This window comes from Sceloporus undulatus, chromosome 1 (genome assembly GCF_019175285.1).
Source record: "Sceloporus undulatus isolate JIND9_A2432 ecotype Alabama chromosome 1, SceUnd_v1.1, whole genome shotgun sequence".
In the NCBI taxonomy this organism is placed as follows: Eukaryota; Metazoa; Chordata; class Lepidosauria; order Squamata; family Phrynosomatidae; genus Sceloporus; species Sceloporus undulatus.
Window position 1 is genome coordinate 240,515,838 of NC_056522.1, and position 15,788 is coordinate 240,531,625.

The 15,788-nt window shown below is 39.7% G+C and overlaps 1 protein-coding gene across 6 annotated transcripts in view; it reads left to right on the plus strand.

Annotated features, from left to right (window-relative positions):
- The window catches only part of HSPBAP1 (HSPB1 associated protein 1), a 109,235-nt gene that overhangs the window by 63,338 nt on the left and 30,109 nt on the right, over nt 1–15,788 (plus strand). For all 6 annotated transcript variants that reach the window (XR_006101352.1, XR_006101354.1, XR_006101353.1 and 3 more), the window contains 2 exons: nt 2,659–2,795; nt 7,388–7,559. Coding sequence is in view for 1 of the 6 variants with exons in the window: in XM_042445082.1 (XP_042301016.1) it covers nt 2,659–2,795; nt 7,388–7,559 (309 nt within the window). In the remaining 5 variants the exon portion in view is untranslated. The remainder of the gene's footprint in view (nt 1–2,658; nt 2,796–7,387; nt 7,560–15,788) is intronic.

The window sequence follows — 15,788 nt, forward strand, 5'->3', positions numbered from 1 at the left end:
AATTTTGTAGCGAGGCTGTACCTATAGAGGACAGGTGTCCTCTTCAAATTTTGTTCTTCAGACAGAGTACTACAGTGGGAGCAGGCAAAGATAGCTTGCTTTCACATCCCACACATTCAGGGTAATCCTGTCCCAAATTCTTGAACAGAATGTATTGTACATCTGCATCTAGACAGCTGTGTACCATTTGGGGGTTTCTACCCATAAGTGAAAAAGAGTGTGTGTGTGTGTGTGTGTGTGTGTGTGTGTGTGTGTGTGTGTGTAAAGTTGCAGAGAAAGCCCCCTTCCCCAAAGGCCATTATACTGGCTGTATGTTGTTGAAGAAGGCTGGAAAAGTTTTAAGTATTTTATTGTAGAAAAAAAAGATTGCTAATGATGAAGCTTAATTTAGAATAATTGAGCATATTATGTTACAATAAACCATTTTTAGCACAAAATTGAGGCCTTTCCCTCCTTTTTTTTTAAAGGCAAGGCCCATCTTTTTCTTTTGCTGTCCTTTTGATCTGGACATTACTTTGGAATTGGTTTTGTTAACTATTTCCCCGTTGATTCTTTTTTTAAAAAAAAACAAACCACACAATACTTTTAATGTTCTTGGCAAAAATTTCAGTCTTTCACCTCATACTTTGCTCAGGGTCAGTGGACCAGTTTTCTATGCAATGCCAAAGGAACCATTTCACTGAAAGGATTTTGCCTTTGAAAATAATTGGATGACTTTCTCCTTAGTAAAACTGGTCTTCAGCCAAGTAGCTACCTGTCCTCTTTTACTTTGAATCAAATTCATTAATACTTGTATACCTGATGGTATTGAAGGTTATTTGACTACACTCACAGATTAATACTGTTCAATTTATTAAAGTATCCATAATTGTTTTATGGATCCTTTCTTTGAGATTTGTTTTCATTGGCTTGGATCCTAACTGGATGCCCATGAAAAGAAAGGAGTCCTTCCATTCAAGAATAAAATTGAGATCACTCATGCTTTTTCTTCTTGCTTCTTAAAACTTCAGTCATTTCTCCAGCCACTCCCCAGGCTTCTTGCTTGCTAGAGCAAATTTTGGAGGACTTAAGAGGATACAGTGGGAATTAGTAAAAGTTGTCCTGTCCTTCCACTAATGTCTCGGAGCCAAATCCATTCAGGGGACACCTCAATTTGAGTAAATTCAGGAATCTGGCCAGTGTAGATGTATTCTATATTGGTAGAAGTGAATCATATTTTTTTCAAGAAAGAAGTTAAGGACAAGATAATAAAGATGGCATTAATTTCCCCTTTAAAAAACGACATAAAACAGCCAGCCAGCTAGAAATGGGTGACATTAACAGTGGTCCCCCAATATCAGAAATTAGAGCTGATCACTCATCAATCCGCCCCGCACACTCAGAACATCCGGGAAGAATCTGTTGGAGATTCCATCTTCCAAATATGTTTCCACATCCCAGACGGCCTTTTCAGTGGTGGCCCCCGCGGATTTGGAACAGTCCCCCTGAGGAGCTCTGTCTCATGACCCCCCCTAGAAACATTTAAAAAGAGGCTTAAAACCTTTCTTTTTTGCCAAGCCTTCTCCCCCGAAGAATGAAGTTGAGCGCTCTTGATGCCATTGATTCTCTGCCTTACCCTATGAATGATTGTATTTGTATAATTGTATTACTTGTTTTTATCTATTTTTATGAGATGTTTTTAATAGTTTTATAGTCTGTAAACCGTTTTGATCTAGGAAAAAACGGTATACAAATAAAATTTATTTATTATCATCATCATCATCATCATCATCATCAAAGTAGGGTAACATTTTGCTTATTTTCTTTCTTTTTCTAAATAGAGATTCTGGAAATAGACCATTCTTTTTTTAACCAAGAGTATTACAGGAATAGTGGGATGAAACATTATTCTACTTACACCTGTCATACACTGAGAAGCAGTGGAATACAGGGAACCATTTTATCATGTATCTACTATAGATGTATGATAAATTTCATCTTATCATAAGTCAGGATGTTAGATACAGAGAATCCATACACACGATTAACTGCTTGGGAAGCGTTCTTTCATTCTGAGACAATTTATTCATCTGTATTCTCTTGCCAAGTACTAAGGATATGTGATAAAAATCGTCATCCATAGGCCCCTCAAAGCATGCTTCATGCTCATAGACACATTGAGGAAACTTACAACTTGGCAAATGGTTCTCTGAATGATGGACCACAAGGAGTGATTGCCAGTTGGGTGAGGTGGGTTATAAATACAAAATTTAAAACTTATTTTCTCATCTTAACAAATGGCAAAAGTATCTCCACTCTCTCTATAGAAATTTATTAATTATTATTAATAAATAAATAATTTAATTATGAATTATGAATAAATAAATATAAATTCAGTTGATTAATTGAAGTGTTCATATCCTTCATTTTTATTTTTTCCTATAGCACTTACACCCTAAAACAGTGTAAAGTAGGTGTGTTTTGAACTGCAGATTCCATAACCTTTCCTCCATTGGCTATATTTATTTATTTATATATATATGACCTTTCTGCCAGGATGGGACCCAAGGCTTTGATAGAGCTTTCTGGAGAATGCAGAGAAAAATATGCAGGAGAAGATGATGGGACATGGCTGGATATTCAAAATGTTATTGTGTTTGAATTCTCCATTTGCAACAGGATATAGTATGGTCTGATTTTGGATTTGAGGGACGAAATGGAAGAGAAAGTACTCTGTGGATTGGCTCAAGAGGAGCAAACACTCCATGCCATTTGGACTCCTATGGCTGCAATTTAGTGTTACAAGTACAGGGGAGGTAAGAAGAAATATTGACATTTGCCATCTCTCTAGCAAACATGACCGATTCTCATTGCTGTTGTCTTTTAACTGTTAAATTGATGATTTAATTCAATCATGCTTTTTTGTGATCTGAAGTACACAGACTCATTATTAAGAAACACTAATGTATTTGAGTGGAGAGTTATCATTTGATCTTAATATTTACTGTTCACATAAGACCTTGTTAAATTTGAAATAAGTAGATCAGCTTATTCTGCATACACCTTGTTTACATTTCAGTATGGAAATTTCACATTCCTCCAGAGCAGGTTCTGTGTTAGAAAGTCGAATACCTGATTCATGGAATTATGTTAACAGCTGAGTCTTTTGCACTCCACAAATAATGCAGTTTGACAACACTTTAACTGCCATGGTAAATGCTATGGGATTCTGGGGTTTGCAGTGGATTGTGGTACCAGAGTTCTCTGACTGAGAAGGCTAAATTTCTCACAAAACTACAAATCCCAGAGTTCCATAGCATTGGGCTATGGCAGTTAATGTTGTGTCAAACTGCATTGTTTCTGTAGTGCAAATGCAGCCTTATAATTATTTTTTACTGGTAAGAAAAGCATAGTGAAATTTCACTGCAGGTGTCACATAACAAGGAATAATGTTAATCCTTTTGTGCCCTGGCCATTTACTGAATGGTGACGTAAGAATATCACAGGATGCCAATGCTGGTTCATACTGCTCTCTTTGTGCCAGTGGCTCATGTTCTTTGGTTAGTGTTGGGCAACAGCAAAGTGGACAGAAGGAAGGTGTGTTTTGTACCAAGCCAGTGGTATTTTGTGATCTGGTATTTTAAAAATTAACAGACAAGCATCTATTCTATTTTTGAGAAATAGTAAGGTAAAGTAATTGGCTACTCTTTTAAAAATAACTTGTCCAGTTTGATTATATGCTTTTATTAGATGAGGCAGTCTAGAGCTTTTTTCCCAGCATTTTTCAATAACTCTGTAATAGACCCAAAATATTACAAGTCCCATATCGAATAATCCTTAGCATAGGTTTTCTCTTTTTCTCTATTGGTGCACACTGAGTAGCTGTTCTTATTGGTATACCATCCCTAAATATATCTTGCCTTATCAGTAAGTTCAGAGCCCCATCATGGTGTATATACATGTGACATTTCGCTTCTATGGTCAGCACCCCAGCATCTTATGTAAACTGAAAATTATGGACCATTTTGTTGTCTTTCATCCATTCTGAAGAAAACCTTTGAAGCTTTCCATGGTCTTTTTCAGTTTTCAACAGCCTGAGTAAACTGAGGTCATCTGCAAACTTGGCAGCCTTATCTATAAGATGTCTACACTCTTTATGCTCCTTCTTGGTTATTACAGCAACTTAGCTGGGACGAGAAAAAGTCTCTTTAGTTCATTTGAACCCCCAGAACTGCCACATCACAGAAGTGTTTTCAAGGTGAAGGAGTGTGAAAACAAAATAATGTGTGTGGTGGGAAAAGAAGCAGCATAGAACTAGAAGCCAGAAAGCACAAATGGCTTTGCTAATTTGTATGCCTAATTCATTTTAAAGACACTTGCTCCCAAGTGAGTGGGTATAGGAATTTTAATTTTTTTTCATAGGTAGCTCTTTTTTCTGACTATGCTGTCAACAAAAATGGGAGGCTGCCACTCCTTGGTTGATGATGTAGCTATTCTTAAATTCCAAGAATTTGCTGTGTGGGCTGTTATTTTAATTACTTTTGCTTTTACTATTCCCATCACTCAGACTTATCTCCTTATAAAATTATTTTATGTGCCTGTTTGCCCTGCCTTGTGAACTGACAATTCAGCATTATAGATAAGCACACACCTTTTTAAAATCGTTGTAATATTGTAATAAACCAAATAATGTAATAAACCAAGGCCCCAAGATTTCTGACGTTAACTTTGATGTTGTACTCACAATACAACCTAGGGCAGTGATGGAGAACATTTTACAGACTGAGTGCCCAAACTGCAACCAGGACCCCACTTATTTATTGCAAAGTGCCACGTCCCTCTGGCTTTCTAGTAAGAAACTCTGACAAACTCTGTGCTAGGGCAATAGCATGTGTGCCCACAGAAAGGCCTCTGAGTGCCACCTCTGGCACGCATGCCATAGGTTCGCCATCATTGACCTAGGGCATAATTACCTAGGTGAAACCCCACTGAAGAAAGAGAGACCTCCTTTCAGTTAAACATGCATAAGAAGATGTGTTCCACCGTGCCAGATTACAGGTGTCACAATAAGCCAAGACTGTGTAGGAATACTGGTTTACAGAGGATGAAGAGCATGCCTGGGTGCACTGTTCCAGTGCCCCCATTCGTTGTGGGAACAGCTAAACAACCCACCCATCTTTGAACCATAGTTTGTACTTTGTGACATGTGAACTCAGCAGGGAGCCAGTTATCTAGCTTGTTTTCTTCCCTGATAAGCTAAACAAAACTGAAAAACCTCTGGATAAAGTCTCTGACTTATTGGACAAGAGAAAACACAGAGGGCTATGTGATTTCCAGTGATGTAATTTTTCACTAATTTTGTTCTGAAAGGAACAATAAGTACTTTTCAATATTTTCTACTCTCTGTGAGAAAGCCTTTGAAAACATTTTTCAAAGATCATTCACAGTTGGGGACTTAATCTGCACAAAACCTGCATAGATCACATCATTTTCTGTACAGGAAACAGGATTTTTTTTCCTGCACAGAAAATAGCTTTCTGTGCAAAATTCCCAAGTATGAATTTTGTACAGAATAAGTCTCTAACTATTCTATATTCTTCCCATCTCTAGTTCATATGTTACAATAAACAAGTAAATGGCCAAAGATCTGCAGTTTCTTGAGCCATTGCTGCTGCAAGTGGAAGTTATTAGCTAGCATGAACGAACAGCACATTGGCTCATTCACAACAAGCTAGAATTTATTTTTAGTACCAGAACTTGTGGTTTTTAAGTGTGGTCTCTTTGTTTATCTAGCCCAGTGTTGTCTCCTTCTGTAGGCTCTCTGGGGCCTCAGGTAAAGACTTTTCAGTACACTTGGTATCTGAAATTTCTGAGCTGGCATGCTAAGGGTTGAAGTCAAACTTTCTGCTTGCACAACTTTTGTTGTCCTGTAAAGCTAAGGCTGCTCATCAGTCTCTGTGACTTGGTTGCACATGGAACCCAGTTAGATGATAGACTACTTGACTTCTGATGTTCCATTTGCAAAAAGAGTAACAGCATATACTTGCAGTCAGAAGAGAAAGAAGGATTTTCATATTCCAAATCTGGAAGTTGCTCTTTCGAAAAGCAGTTCAAGAAGGCAGTACATTCCAAAGCCCCAAAGAGCAAGGCTGTACCTGTAGAAACAATGCAGTGTGACCCCACTAACTGCCAGGGCTTCTTCCTACAGACTCATGGGATTTGTGGTTTTGTGAAGCACCAGCATGCTTTGGCAGAGAAGGCCAAAGGCTTTATAAAACTACAGATCCCAGGATTCTGTAGGATGGAGCTTCAGCACTTAAAGTTAAATTATTTCTACAATGTAGCTGCACCCTTAGAATAGAGACATGATCTGAGAGCTCATATTCTGTCCACTTTTCAATGCATGATAGCATCCAGAGCACATCTAACTTCAAACATTAAGCAGGATGGCATGTCAAGTACTGCCAGGTATCGCAAGGAAAGGGCAGGAAATAATCCTGCCTGAAAACCTGGAGAACTGCTGCCTCGCAGTCAGAGTTGACAGCACTGGGCTGGATGAAACAATGGCATGACTCAATGTAAGGCAGCATCCCATGGACCCCACAAAAAATTACAAGAGAAGGTGCATGCAGTTAAATAAAAACTGGATATAATGGCCTGTTACAGACAGGCCAAAATAAAGCTGCTTCGAGACACTTTGGAGGTATGGTATTTCAATGATGCATGCGTCCCTAAGAGTCCAAAAGCCGCATCAAAGCTGCATTCCAGTCCTTAGAACTGGAGTGTGGCCTTGGTGCAGCTTTTGGACTCTTAGGACACATGCATCATTGAAATACCATACCTCCAAAGTGACTCAAAGCAGCTTTATTTTGGCCTGTCTGTAACAGGCCAATGTATGTGTGAAATATGTAAAAAATGTCAATGTAGTAGAAATGTTTAAAAAGTGCAATCGTACCTGTAGGTTCCCCACAATTATACAATGAATTCTACCCTTCCTTGCCTGTGATGGGCCAGTCTATTGATCTGTTTGGAAGACTTTAATTGTAAGAAGACTTCAAACCGACTCCAATATTAAATTCAGTACTCAGTGGGTTTCTGAAACATAAAGGCAATACTGAGTCACTGTTGTTTGTTCTATGCGTTTGTCTCCTTCACAGCCGTACCCAAGTAAATTTAATCATGACTTATCAAGGGCTATGAGGGTGTTGCTTTTCACTGAATTCTCTTTTTATTAAAAAAAAAAAAGTTGCTTAACTGTTTACTGCATCATGCTACTTAATAACGGCTTGCTCTCCAGCTCCTTGTAACTCTTAATGAGAAAGCAGGTCGGCTGTACTGGGAGTCTTGTTTGTTTGAAGTTGCTTTACATAAATGGAAGGCTCTGAATCTCCACCATTTTTGCTTTCAGGAAAAGGTGGTATTTATACCCACCTGAAGATACCACTCTTCTCTATCCTACTAGAATTCCCTATGAAGAGTCTAGTGTGTTCAGCCAAGTCAATGTAGCCAATCCTGATTTGACAAGTTACCCCCAGTTCAAGAAAGCACAGGCCCATGTAATTACACTTGAGCCTGGCCAGGTAATTTCTGAATGGTTATTTTATTCCTTCAATGTGTACCAAGGAGGGGAGGAATGACAAATAAATAAAAAAAGGCATTAATGATGTAATCAAGGCTTGAACAAATTATTTTTTAGGACTGAAGCTCTCAGCATCCCCCAGCCAGCTTTGCCATGGCCATTGCAATTTTGAGGATTCTGTGGGCTGCAGTAACACAGAATAATTTTTCCAGATTGTGGAGGAAACTGCAGGGTCTGTGTTTGACATTTCAGCTTTTCGCAAACATGTTTTGTTTAATGCTGTTATCTGGCTAGTGAAACCCACTGGTTCATGGTGTTTAACCTGCCTTTTAAATGAGAATGGTACAGTGTGAGAGACCACATAGAAAAAACTCTAAGGAACTTTCAACTGAGCTAAGTTTTAAACGGAACATGTATAAGAAAAGGAAAAACGGGGAAATCACCAAAGGGGAATTCAAACAAATAGCAAGCACATTAGGGGTAAAGTCAGAAAAGCTAAAGTGCAGGATGAACTCAGGCTTGCTAGAGAGGTTAAAAACAACAAAAAAGGGCTTTTTTGGATATGTCTGCAGCAAAAGGAAGAAGAAGGAAATGGTAGGGCCACTGTGTGGAGAAGATGGCAAAATACTAACAGGGGACAGAGAAAAGGCAGAATTACTCAACACCTTCTTTGCCTCACTATTCTCAGAAAAGGAAAAGGGTGCTCAACCTGAGGATAATGGAGCGGAGGACAGAATAGGGGAATTTCAGCACAGAATAAATAAAGAGATAGTACAGGGATATCTGGTTAATCTAAACGAATATAAATCTCCAGGACCAGATGAACTACATCCAAGGGTATTAAAAGAACTGGCAAATATAATATCAGAGCCACTGGCAATAATCTTTGAGAACCCATTGAGAACAGAAGTCCCAGCAGACTGGAAGCGGGCAAACGTTGTCCCCATCTTCAAAAAGGGGGAAAAGAGGATCCCAACAATTATCGTCCAGTTAATCTGACATCTATATCAGGAAAGATTCTAGGGCAGATAATTAAACAGAGAGTCTGTGAACATCTAGAAAGCAATGCCATAATCACAAAAAGTCAACACGGGTTTCAGAGAAAGATGCTATGCCAGACAAACCTGATCTCTTTTTTTGATAAAACTACCAGCTTGTTAGATGACGGGAATGCTGTGGATATAGTATATCTTGATTTCAGTAAGGCTTTTGACAGGGTTCCCCATGACATTCTTGCAAACAAGCTTGTAAAATGTGGGCTAGACAATGTAACTGTTACATGGATTTGTAATTGGTTGACTGGCCGAACCCAAAGGGTGCTCAACAATGGCTACTTTTCATCCTGGAGAGAAGTGACCAGAGTCCCACAGGGCTCTGTCCTGGGCCCAGTGCTATTCAACATCTTTATCAGTGACTTGGATGACAGAATTGGGGGTATATTGCAAATGACACCAAATTAGGAGGAGTAGCTAACACCCCAGAGGACAGGATCATAATTCAAAATGACCTGAATAGACTGGAAAGTTGGACCACAACTAACAAAATGAACTTCAACAGGGAGAAATGTAAGGTACTACACTTAGGGCGGAAAAATAAAATGCAGCGATACAGGATGGGAGACACCTGGCTGAACGAAACTATGTGTGAAAGGGATCTGGGAGTTCAATTAGACCACAAGTTGAACACGAGTCAGCAGCTAACAAGGCCAATGCAATTTTAGGCTGCATCAATAGAAGTATAGTGTCTAGATCAAGGGAAGTAATAGTGCCACTCTATTCTGCTCTGGACAGGCCCCACCTGGAATATTGTGTCCAGTTCTGGGCACCACAATTTAAAAAGGACATTGAGAAACTGGAGCGTGTCCAAAGCGACTAAAATGGTGAAGGGTCTGGAAATCATGTCCTATGAGGAACGACTTAGGGAATTGGGGATGTTTAGCCTGGAGAAGAGAAGGTTAAGAGGTGATATGATAGCCCTGTTTAAATACTTTAAGGGACGTCATATTGAGGAGGGAGCTGACTTATTTTCTGCTGCTCCAGAGAACAGGACCCAGAACAATGGATGCAAGCTCCAGGAAAATTGGTTTCACCTCAACATTAGGAAGAACTTCCTGACAGTAAGGGCTATCCGACAGTGGAACATACTCCCTTGAAGTGTAGTGGAGTCTCCTTCCTTGGAGGTCTTTAAGCAGAGGCTGGATGGCCATCAGTCAGGGATGCTTTGAATGAGATTTCCTGCATGGCAGGGGGTTGGACTGGATGGCCCTTGCAATCTCTTGATTCTATGATTCTATTCTATGATTCTATGAACTCCCCCTTTTTACTGATGTTTACATGTAAGCATTGCTGAATCCTGTATTTTGCAAGCTTATGGGGAGTGTAACATAGGGCATCTCTGCTGTGAAACCAGTGGCTTACAGAATGTGTATTTAATGAATAAGTGTGCAGAGTAAGCAAAGAGCTCTCACTTAACACTTTCACAGTGATGGATAACTTCCATAATGGAAACACTTGCCCAGCAGCTACATCACTCGTATTTACAATATGCATTAGTCTCTCAATGGAGGCTCTCAGAGTACTTTTAACAAGGTCATGTGAAAGTTGATTAATCATATTTTACTGGAGAGGAGGTTGCAATAATTGAATAGTAGCCTAGTGAAGGATCTCTCAATTTGCCTGTACATCTGATCTCAGCACTCTCCACTCTACCAACACACTTTCTTCCAAATGAATTCAATTGTGATTTCTGCTTACTACTACTAGTGACTTCTTTGTTCTAGATATAATTTATATTGCAAAATGAGTGAAAGTACCCAGCTTTTCCTAACTTAGGAACCTAGTAGTTTCAACCTCCCCCAAGTCTTCCTCTCTCTTCCATTCTCTACCACTCCAACTCTTTTTCTTTTGTTGGAAAAACTTTCTTTTCTTCCTCTCGCTTTCCATCTGGTACCCGTTCAGCCTCTACCAACACTGGATGAGTTAAAAAGTCCTTTGTCTCAGATCACCCAGGTGCTGTTCATTCCCTCTCACACCCCCACAGTCTTTCCCTTCCACTCATGTCTTTCCCTGTCTCTACCACAGCCCTCCTTGTATTACTGAATTGTCTTCCTCCATTCTTATCAGATATCAGATGTCAATCAGTAAATCTTGTCCTTTCAGTTACCCTATTCTGGTTCCTGAAACACAGGGCAACACATTTCCATACTGTGTAAAACATCTGGGGAGACTGTGAAAGAATCGGCAAACATGTAGATGCACAGCTAATTTCCCACTCAGAAGCGCTTCTTTCAAAACTGGTTTGTAGATAGAAGGCTGTGTTGCCTTCACTTCTTTGTATTCAATGCAGGGATGCACAACCTGCAACCCAAGGTGTTTTGTGCTCTCCCATGACACTTCTTTATCATTTTTCCTTTTGCCTTTAAGAGCTGTAGGTGATAACAGATATTGAATAGATATAGGAATGGAGGTTCCACAAAATTTGGGATCATACCTGAAGCACCTCAGACTCTCCAGCTGTGTTGGTGCTGAGCGTCATCAGCATTGTATTTATTTGCATGCCATTGCTGCATGGTAAAATAATATTTATTTATTTATTTATATCATGCATTTTTCTCAGGGCTGCTTACTACAGTTAAAACCAAGCATAGTTTTTTTTAAAAAAAAAATCACAGTATAGAGAGGTTTAAAAGTAATTAAACTATCAAAAGATTAAAATCAATGAAAAAAAGAAAACATTGAAATAAAAAAAATTAAAAATTATCTATATTACAGAAGGCCCCTATTCCTATAGAAAAATCAATTCTCAAAGACCTACTGAAAGAAAATGTTTACATGTTTGCAGAGAGATAGTAAGGGGGGGACCCAATGTAAGTTCTCTGGGAAGGAAGTTCCAGAGCCTGGGAGGAGCCACTGAGGAGGCCCTCATTTGTATTGCCACCTGATGTACCTGTGGTGGGACAAAAAGAGAGAGGCCTCCCCAGAAGATGTCAAGACATGGGCTGGTTGATATGGGAGAATACAGTCCTTCATATAACCTGGCCCATTATAGGTCATGACCAGCACTTTGAATTGTGTCTGGAAATGGACTGGCAGCTAGTGGAGCTGTTGGAACAAGGGAATTGTTTGCTCTGTGTAGTTATCTGTATGCAGCTCTTTGGGGCAGGTGAAGCTTATGAACATTCTCCAAAGGCAATCTGGCATAGAATGCTTTATAGTAATCCAAACAGGATGTAACTAAGGTGTGTGTCGCTGTGGCCAGGACTACTGTCTCAAGGAACAAATTCAGTTGGCACACAATATTTAACTGTTCAAATGAACTCATGGCCAATGCTGAAACCTGAGCTCCCAGACTGAGGGTTGAATCCAGTATCCTACCCAAGCTGCAGATCTGCATCTTCACAGAGAGTGTAACTCCATCCAGCATAGGCTTCCTATTTCGGATCTGTTTTCAACTGCCCAGGAGCACCTCTGTATTTTTGGGATTAAGTGTCAATTTGTTTGCTCTTATCCAGTCCGTTAGTGATTACTGGCACAGTTTTAAGACCAAAACGGCTTCCTTGGCTTGAGGTGCAAAGGAGCAGTACAGCTGGGTGTCATCATCATACTGATGGCACTGGATCCCAAAACTGAACATCTTCTCTCAGAGGTGGAATGTGCACATTCAAAGCAACAGCATTTCCTAATAATTCAGTAATTCAGTTCCAACCCAGGATTTAAATAATTACAGACCACAAACATCTTGCAGTAATAAATATAAACTAAGATTAAATAATCCATTAATAGTTCACACTAATAAATAAATAAAATACCAAATAACAGTAATTTTCCCCCCAATGCTAAATGTTGTCTCTGTCAGGTGACCCCCATCTTCATCATATTTTCTTAGTGCGTTCAGAAGCAGTAGCAGCAGCCATCTTCTTTAATGGACCCATTTGGGATCCCACCTTCCTTGGCTAAATAGAAATAAGACATAGTTTTTTCTGGGTTTTTCAGGCTATGTGGCCATGTTCTAGAAGAATTTCTTCCTGAAGTTTCGCCAGCATCTGTGGCTGGAATCTTCAGAGAATGCTTGTCTGGAAAAAGTGGGTATATATATATACTGTGTGAGCCTGGGAATGCAGGAGTGATTTGCATGTGTATTGCTCTGTGTTGATGGCTGGCCTCAGGCTGGGAGGCTAATGCAAAAGAGGATTAGTGTCTGCTAGTTGGTGATCATTATCTGCTGGGAAAGCCCCTGACTCTGAATGGTTTCCCATTTGCATTTGCTGAGTCCTATTTTGCTATGGACTGGTAGCCACAAACTATCCTAGGCATAAAATACTGTTTGAAAACACTGAAATTTTGGGACCATCCCAACCACTCCCATGTCAGGATGCACAGGGAAGCCATTGAAATCCACAAACATCTGGATAATTTCAACCGGAAAGAAGAAACCCTTAAAGTGAACAAAATTTGGCTAATTAATTAGGCTCACACAGTACATATATATACCCACTTTTTCCAGGCAAGCATTCTCTGAAGATGCCAGCCACAGATGCTGGTGAAACGTCAGGAAGAAACTCTTCTAGAACATAGTCACATAGCCCGAAACCCCACAAAAAACTATGGATGCCAGCCTTTGACTTCACATTAGAAATAAGACAGATTCTAGGCTCTTGCAGGACTGATGACCTGATGATCTCAAGGCACATTCTGCAACAACAGCAGCCTTCACAGCTGGAGTTACTGAGGGCTCTACTGTCCCGAGCCAGGTAAACAGAGACCAGACAGTTGATCAGGGTATAGGACAGCAGTAGGCAAAATTTGAGCCTGGGTCCATAGTGTCTCCCCCATGTGAAAGTTCTCTACAGTTCCCCTCCACTCTTCCCATTGCTACTTTTGCAGCTTTCAACCCCTCCAAAATGAAGGGATGAGCTGCTCTCTGGGAGAGGCAATTCTACTTGATCAGTTGCAGGGCTGTTCCGGATGTCTGGCTAATTTTATGGGCAGTAGGGAGGTGGGTTTTTTATTCTTTGTTTGTTTTGATTGGGGGGGGGGTTGCACTCTGGGCAGCTCCCAGAGAATCTGTGACAAAAACTGGACCTTCAGACCTCATGCAGAGTCCCTGGTCTATTAAATCTATCCTCTCCACCCTTACATACACCAGTATGGAAAATTACTTGCTTGAAAAATTACTTGCTTTCTCTAGCCATGGTGACAGATTCTAGAAAATAGGTTTTCCAGGCTCATTTCGGGTGCATCTACACTGTAGAAATAAAACAGTTTGACACCACTTTGAATGCTGTAGCTCCATCCTATGGAATCATGGGATTTGCAGTTTTACAAGGTCTTTAGATTTCCCTGCTAAAGAGTGCTTTACAAAACTACAGACCCCAGGAATCTATAGGATGGAGCCATGGCAATTAAAGTGGTATCAAACTGCATTATTTCTGCAGTATAGATGCACCCTTTCATATATGTTCCCTCCCTCCCAGCCCATCAGGTAGCCTAGCTCCAGATTAAAATCAACTGAAATCAATCACACTTGAAATAAATTGCAAGTACAGTGGACCCTTGTTATATGCTGGGGTTTGGTTCCAGGATCCCCCGTGTGTAACAAAAGCCGTATATGCTCAAGTCCCATTAAATATAATGACATAGCAAAATGGTGTCCCTTATTAAAAAATGGAAAATCATGGTTTGATATTTGAAATTTATACTTTTTTGGAACATTTTCAAACTGTGTATGCTTGAATCCGTGTATAAGAAGGGCCGACTGTATATGGATGAAGACTGTGGCTTCTCCTCTTGAGAAGACACCTACTCCTGAAGAGCTCTCGTCTAAGGAGCCTGGTTTTTGCCACCTTATGTTAGATTCAGTGTGGCACTGCAGACAAGGGAACATTTTCAATGCATTATAATTAATTATTCCAGTTTGAAAAATAATTCTGAGGTTCCCCTTACAATGCACACCAAATTTCATGCATTGGAATTTCAGTGTCTTGGAACTTTAGTAGAGAGAAAGATAGATACGCACATGCTTTTACTGTTATAGGTGGACTACTTTTCTCAGATTCAGGCTGCGATCTTATTCCTACTTCCAGGAAGTACTGTAAGTCCCATTGAACTCCGTGCAAATAATTTCCGAGAAGACATGTTTTGGAGTACACTCTTAAAGCAGATTCATGTTACTGCCTTCGAACAAATAGTATAGCATAACATATTAATATTTCATACTGCACAGTAATTGTCTTACCAGTGCCAGAAATTAAATGCATTGACTTCACAGTTTTTTCTTCTGTAGCAAAGTATTTGTTTACTCTACATTTTGTAACTGATTTAACAGTTTAGGTTTTTTAGGGGAGTTGTGGGTGTTGGTGGTGTATTTTAAACAAAAATGACAGTTCGACACTGCATTGTATTAAGGCTGGGAATGTAATGCAGGCGGTCTGTTTCAGTGATTAGGAATGGTAATGAAGCAATAGTATCACTATTTTTAATTAAGCTTAAACTAATTAGAAGTCAAATCCTGTTAAGAGCAGAAGGCCACTACTTGCAGTGCTCTTGAAGGGCTACTGAAGAAAGGAGACACTAATGTAGATTTTTATCTCCCCCACTCTGACTGGGTTGATAGTCACTTGAAGCAAAGGGCACGCTCAGAAGTACCACATGGCTAATACCCTCTTTGTATTGTATCACTTTAGAATGAAAGGTGAGGAAATAAAAAATTAAATGCCAGTAGTACATACATGTTGATGTTCAGATGGTCTTGATGCCTGTTTCTATAATCATATTCCTAAGGAGAGTCCTAAAAGTAGGTATCTCTCTTGATTCATAGTAGGTGTTTATGCAACTATACACTTCAAAGTGGAATAGCATAGTATAAGACTCAATTTATTAGGAATACTTGACAGTCATAGAATATGAACTGACAAAGGAGCAAGGTGGACTTGGTCTGGAAAGACTTGGGACTGCACAAGAAAACAAATGAGGGATACTCCATCTCCCTAAATAGCATGAATCCACCAGATCAAGGTTTCCAGAGGTGTCTTTTAACAACACCAGTTTAAATCCATTTCCTCCCAGTTACTATTGGTGGACAGCTATGTTCAAAGGAAGCAAGGAAATCTGAAGATAGCAGTGGCAAATGATATAATCATCTCTTGTTGTCCTTGTTACTCGCTGTCAAATTGACATTGACTTATGGCAATCGTATGACTGGGAGATCTGCAAGATCTCCCATCAGCTGCCCT